General features: G+C 45.2%; 1 protein-coding gene across 1 annotated transcript; it reads left to right on the top strand.

Moving 5' to 3' along the window:
• The first annotated feature begins 341 nt into the window (after window positions 1-341).
• On the top strand, window positions 342-6,684 carry cfi (complement factor I). The gene is made up of 13 exons (XM_048970054.1): window positions 342-531; window positions 1,506-1,932; window positions 2,344-2,485; window positions 2,683-2,867; window positions 2,944-3,054; window positions 3,426-3,527; window positions 3,793-3,843; window positions 3,920-3,955; window positions 4,048-4,151; window positions 4,929-5,032; window positions 5,153-5,436; window positions 5,935-6,036; window positions 6,115-6,684. Exons 1-13 carry the CDS (start codon window positions 475-477, stop codon window positions 6,330-6,332), a joined length of 1,923 nt encoding a protein of 640 aa, XP_048826011.1. The 5' UTR covers window positions 342-474; the 3' UTR covers window positions 6,333-6,684.

The raw sequence follows: 6,684 nt of genomic DNA, 5'->3' as shown, positions 1-6,684 counted from the left end.
GCTTATTCCAGTAAGTGTGTCAGGCGACAGTGTTGAAATTTTGTTAATGATTAATACTCAGGGTGTGAGGCAACATGCTGCTCCTGACGTAGAGATATTAACGTCGCTTTTCTTGTTTTTTTTTTTACCATTTATTATTGTGAACAGGAGATATTTGAAGAAATCGTACAAGCCATGTCATTTTTATTCATGTATTACACTGTATGCAACGGCGCAGATATTGGGGGACGCAACTTAATTTAAATACAATGGTCTGTTTGGCGGGGGCGGTTTGAACTGAATCGAAGTTAAATACTGGGGGGTGGGTGTGGCGAGGAGTGCACGTGCCCCTGTTGCTCCTGGTTCCTAGGCCCCTGACTGTAGGCACTGTTTGAAGCATTTGTCCTCAGAAAGGATTATCTGGTAATTATTAATTTGGATTAAACGACTCGGCTCATCTGGGGAATCCGGCAGTTATCCGGGTCTGCGGCTAAAATGAAGCTCGCTCTGTCTTACCTCCTAATCGTATGGCTTTCAGAAAGCAGGCTTGCAGTAAGTCTCTGTTTCTAACGGGTCCGTTTTGAATTTTTATTTTTGTGTGTAGATTCATATTTATTTGCAGGGATTAATTCGGGATCAGAGAGGAGGGGGAGACCTGTCAGGTACAGAGCGGGGGGGGGGGGGGGGTCCTTAATAAGCCGCTCTGTACATCAGTTTATTATCTATCATGTGTACTCATGACCACAATCTTAATATAAAGCAATGCGAAATAAACTAAAATTGTAATCAAACATTTATTTTAGTCGCATATATCACGTGGTTGGATTTTTAAAAAAACATAACATGTAAATGACACTTTAAATGTATTACAACGGCTTATCACTAAGTTAAAATTCTTGCTTATTCAGTCGTGATGTCCCCGTGAAAACGCAATGAAATAAGTTATTCACAGATAAATAAGTTATTCACAGATATTTCTTACACGTCTCATGTAGCTTATTGCAGAGTTTAACTATTAAGTGAAGGTTTGGCAGCAGTATGGTAAGCAAAGTAAGTCAAAATACAAAAACAAAGGACGGCATATTGACTCCTTAGCTGTGATGAACCGCTAGATTTGCGTTTTTAACTAACATGAGTAGTTAAGGTACCATGTTGCCGAGGCTTAGACTATAATTCAATAACAAATATAATTTTTTAGGAGTTATTTGTAGTATATAACTTAGTCCAAAGCCTAAATAATTTTTTATGAGAAATCGGAACACAGGTGTTTCCGATATATTTTATGCAAAGAAAAAACGCCACTGAATGAGCTGGTGAACGAATCAGATCTTTTAGGTGAACTGAATCAAACGAACTGTATCCTAAAACAGGAGTGATCTCACCATCTTTATGCTGGGTTACATCGGGGTAAACCCTGCTTACTTGATTCTTTTTGTTTATATCATCAAACGTGCATTTCGAAGAGCTTGCATACAAAACCAACAGTTAAAACCAACATTATATCTCTTGCTTCCTAAATGTCATAGGAGCCCAAGAAAAATGAACACGGTGGTGCAGACGGCCCTGAGTCACGGGACACAACCCCCTCTTCTCCAAATTCCACGAGCATCCCCGCATCTCCCTTGTATACCTACACGAAGTCTGCAGCCCCTGCAGCCCCCACGGCCCACACGACCCCCACGGTGCCGCTGGACGAGCACCTGAGCTCCCGGCAGTGCCTCAATAAGAAGTTCACGCTGCGCTCCTGTCAGAAGGTTTTCTGCCCCCCCTGGATGCGATGCCTTAACGGGAGGTGCGAGTGCAAATTGCCGTATCAGTGCCCCCGGGAGGGGGCCGCGCAGGTCTGCAGCACACAGGGCAGGACGTACATCTCCTACTGCCAGCTCAAGGCTGTTGACTGCATGCGCGACACGGCCTTGTTCGATCGCTTTGTCACCGACAAGGCATGCAAAGGTAAATAAAAAATTCTCCGATTTTCCTGTCTGGGTGTCAGCCCAGCGATTTCACCCTCGGTTCTGTAACCCCCACTTACTCCAGGGACTTTCTGATCCTGCTTTGGTTAAAATCAGAAGTGGATAGTTACCGCATAGAAGCGATCTTTCGCTAAGTATGTAGACCACAGTGCACCGCATCAGTGACGCCCAATGTTTACATTGAACACTGGGAAGTCTGTCGGCGTATAAGAGCGCAATATACCGCATCAGAAGTTTCAATTTAAGTGCGCAAAGTTCTATAACGAATGTTTACTATCTAGCTCTGGTTAAAATGCGTCCGCAAAATTGATAACATGTAAACGCCAGTAGACACAGTAGAATTTAATGACATGATGATGCTTGCCCTGATATATATATATATATTCTCCAGGAGATTTTTTCAAGGCTGACCTGAAAGGTAAACAAAATATAATCGAAGTGAAGATGGATTCCGAAACCTTCCTCATCTGTGGGAATGACTGGAAAATAGAGGCTGCGAATGTCGCATGCAGACGCATGCCGAACGGCGAAAAGTATGTTTTGCACTCCGCCTGCAGAGCTGAGGTGGCCGTAAGCATTGTCACTGTAGAGAAGGACCTGTGCAGCCCTGATTTATGAAGATTACACGTTCCGCCAGCAATGAGTGCTGCTCCCTCGTCATGTGCTTTATCTTTGCAGTGTTTGTGGTCACTGTGCAGCAGTGATTTCGCTGTCTTTCTCTGCATAACAGAGGTGCAGAACGAGCCACAACGATCCCGTACGGAAGGATCACAGACCATGACCTGTTGCCAAACAGCTGCGTCAGTGTAGACTGCAAAGGCTTCGAAGGGTCCTTAGCAGAGTGTACGTTTACTCTCCCAAAAGTTGTCAACAAATTTGACATGATTGCAACGGCTACCTGCTACATCCAAAGAGGTACCAATTATCCCATGTATAGATGGCTTCAGTAGTGTGCAGGTATGCTGTGTCTGATGACTGCTCGCATCATCAGACTGCACCGCAGCAGAGTTCCGTTGCGTCAACAGGAAATGCATCCCCCTCAATCACACCTGTGATGCAGCTGACGACTGTGGGGACGGCAGCGATGAGATGTGCTGTAAAAGTGAGTGAAGCAACTCCGGGCCAGAAGGGGGTGCTGTTTTTTTTGGATCAGGGAATAAGTACATATATTCAGGACCAGACATGGCTTCTGTCATACTTTTTTTTTTTTTTAATTCTAATTCAGTAAAAATTTACTTTTACCGAGCTCTAAGCATCGGAATTAACTTGTGTTGATTGTTTAGGACTGACTAATAATTGCCATGAAATACAGAAAGCATCCAATGTATTGTTTATTTCAGAATTAATGGTGGTTGAAATAGAGGGTGAAAATGAATGTTCCAGAGTCCAAGCCTTTACATGGGAGTACCATCAGTGTAACAGATTGTAGTAGTATTCTTCTGGGCTGTTCAAAAGCTTATTTTCATTCTGCAGAGTGCCGTGGGGGATTTCACTGCAAATCCAATGTGTGCATTCCCGATTCCTCTACGATGGACGCGGTCATTGACTGTTTAGGAGGGGAAGATGAAGCTTCAGGTGGTACCCAGCTCTCTGGGGAATTTTCTCCCCTTTCTTCACTGAATAACCAAGCATAACATGTGCAGTACCTTGTTTGTTTATTGAGAGCTCTGAGGAAATAGTGTGGGTGGACAGGCTCGCCCCTAGAGGCCAAGTGCAGAAGTGCAGTCCCCTGGGATGATAGGGAGTAAAATCCACCTTAAGTACCTGCTGATCCCTGTAAGTATGGTGTGAATAGTTTTTATGTTTTATTAATTCATTTATATGTTTCTGTGGTCCTCAGAATCCTTTCCAGTTCAGAAACAGCATAAACACCCTAACGTCAACAAAGAAGGTCAGGATGCACCCATTTCGTATAATAAAGTTTCAGTGTCCTGTGTCTCTGTTAAAACATAAGATTATCTTTACAGGCCCAAACCTGCAAGCCGGAACCTCAGCAAAGAATGGTACCGATTTTAATTCTTTACTGCTGTTGATTGTCTCCCAAAACCTCATGAGTAACGGGACCCTCCGGTGGGTTTCATCTGCTGCCTTTCAGAGATCAGAGTCGCACGGGATACCATACAGAAGCTGGTGTGTGGGGTGACGAGTAAGACGCAGAAACGGAGGAAGCGTGTGATTGGAGGCCAGGAAGCCGGCCAGGTAGATGGAGATGGGCGCACGGCCATCCTGAAACTTCTTCATATCAGTCTCGCTCCCCTGTTTCCTTAATGGAATTACTTTTGCTTTGGTATCTCATTATTATACATGCACGATTCACAATTTACCTGCAGATATACGCAAAGTGTAAAAGTGCTGTTCTTTCAGGAAAACGCTGAGACTTCGGAGACGTTTGCTGCTGGGAAATGGTGTAAAAATAAATGCATCACGTTAAACTGGACACTTGTAACCGGAGGATTCGCAAAAATCCATCCATCTAGCCATGTATCTTCCATAGCCGCTCACTGAGAACAATTCAGATGATTCACTGTAAAATGCATCTGCTGACAGGTTTGGCATTAGTGACAGCTCATGTAAGGGTGACCGCAGGAATGACCTGGTGTAAATGATCTAAACATGTGGGGTACAAGTCCATATGCTCCTCACAGAAACACGTATACATACAGGATGCACAGTGGCCTCCTCCCTCCTGGTTTGGGGGTTTCATTCCCTCGCCCAGCTTTGTGCGTGGAGTTGGCATGCTTTCCCATGTTTGTGAGGTCGTATGATTGGCAGCCGTGTGCCACTGTGTATGCCCACACATTTGTATACACTCTGTGACCAACTATTACCGCACGCTGGGTATGTCCTGTCTGCTTACCTTGTGTTTCATGGGACAGACTGTCTCTGATCCAGTACAGGATAAGTGTGGATGGATGGATGGAGAGATGTGCATAGTCTGAGTGCTGCATTTGAGTGCCCTTTTCTTGACCTTTCCAGACTCAGTTCCCCTGGCAGGTGGCCATCCAGGAGTCTAATAGCATCGACTGTGGAGCCACCTACATTGGGGGATGCTGGGTACTCACTGCAGCCCATTGTGTCAGGTGCAGTGCAGACGTTTTGCCTGATGAATGCCTTCTGCCTTTTTCTCCTGGGGTCCAGATACAGCCTTGGCTATTCACTGATTTTACTGTAATAAAATTTCATTGTTTGCATGGTTTAAGGCCCAGACCAGACGCCTACCAAGTGAAGCTGTCTCTCTGGAGCAAACTGAAGAAGCTGGAAACCACGGACATCGTGCCTGTCCAGAACATCTATATTCACCACGAGTACAATCCCAACACCTACCAGAACGACATCGCCCTGATCGAACTGAAAAAGCTGCCCCAGTCAAACACACAGTGTTTCCACGAGAATGCCGCTGTGGCCCCAGCTTGCATCCCCTGGTCTGAGTACCAGTTCATGCCCGGCCACAATTGCAGTATCTCTGGATGGGGGCGTGTGTCAGGTCAGTTCCTGTTGTGGTTCTGGTGCTTTTCTCAGTCAGATGCTTTATCAACTAGATCTTATGCTGAGTAAATCGGCACGTGATGCTGCCTCCATGTGTTCAGGAGTCCTGCCTCTGGACCTTATGCTGAGTAAATTGACATGTGAGGCTGCCTCCAAAGTGTTTGGGATTCCTGCCTCTAGACCAGGGGTGTCCAATCTTATCCACAAAGGGCCGGTGTGTGTGCGGGTTTTTGTTGCAACTCCCTAATTAGAGGACTGATTGCCTGAAGAGTCCTCACACCTGGGTTTGAACAGCTGACCTACAGGTTATCTCTAAAACCTGCACACACACTGGCCCTTTGTGGATAAGATTAGTAAATCGGCATGTGAGGCTGCCATTACATGTTCAGGATTCCCGCCTCTAGACCTTAGGCTGAGTAAATCTGCACTTGAGGCTGACTCCACATGTTCAGGATTCCTTCCTCAGACTCTCTTTCATCCTCTCTACCGCTTTCAGAAAGCAAAACGGCAGCAGTTCTGAGATGGGCGAACATTGAGATAATAGGCGACTGCTCAGGGATTTATGGACACAGATTCTATGAGGGGATGGAGTGTGCAGGTACGCAGAATCCAAACCGTATGATCTCAACCACGTACTGGTTTAGAAGGACATGAGTGAGGACTACTTGCCCCCTAGGTTCACTGGACGGGAGTGTGGACAGCTGCCAAGGGGACTCTGGAGGTCCGCTCGTGTGTACGGACAGCTTGGGTGTGTCCTACGTGTGGGGCATCGTCAGCTGGGGGGAGAAGTGCGGCGTGGCTGGCTTTCCTGGGGTCTACACCAAAGTGGCCCATTACTTTGACTGGATTGTCTCGCATATTGGCAGGGAGGCCATCAGCAAATACAATGTGTGATTTGTGTTGAATGTCCAGGCCTTCAGGTGCATGGTGTCTCCTGCACACGCACTATGGTCTAAATGATATAATACCTGAAATCTGTATCTATGCAATAATCCTCCAAAAAACATTGCAAATTGTCATTCCCCATATTTTGGAACTGATTTGACCTAAAATATTATCTGCACTTTGTCATAATAATAATAAGAATATTTGTAATTACTCCTAATGTTTTCTTCTGTCAGAAATCAGATCACGAATCAACTGATGTTCAGCACGATATTTTTTTATTTTTTCTTCCATCGACGTGGTAATTCAAACACCGTGAAACACCGTGAAAAACTGAAATAAAGAAAATTACTATTACTAA

This window comes from Brienomyrus brachyistius, chromosome 12 (genome assembly GCF_023856365.1).
Source record: "Brienomyrus brachyistius isolate T26 chromosome 12, BBRACH_0.4, whole genome shotgun sequence".
Taxonomy (NCBI): domain Eukaryota; kingdom Metazoa; phylum Chordata; class Actinopteri; order Osteoglossiformes; family Mormyridae; genus Brienomyrus; species Brienomyrus brachyistius.
This window is presented reverse-complemented; position numbering and strand designations above follow the sequence as displayed.

Bases quoted from the DNA above. Each gene is read 5' to 3' on its own strand.
- cfi (XM_048970054.1), top strand. From the start codon at position 475: ATGAAGCTCGCTCTGTCTTACCTCCTAATCGTATGGCTTTCAGAAAGC. The intron at 3,956-4,047 runs GTACCGATTTTA...GCTGCCTTTCAG, and splicing joins CGGAACCTCAGCAAAGAATG to AGATCAGAGTCGCACGGGAT. The intron at 5,437-5,934 runs GTCAGTTCCTGT...TACCGCTTTCAG, and splicing joins TGGATGGGGGCGTGTGTCAG to AAAGCAAAACGGCAGCAGTT.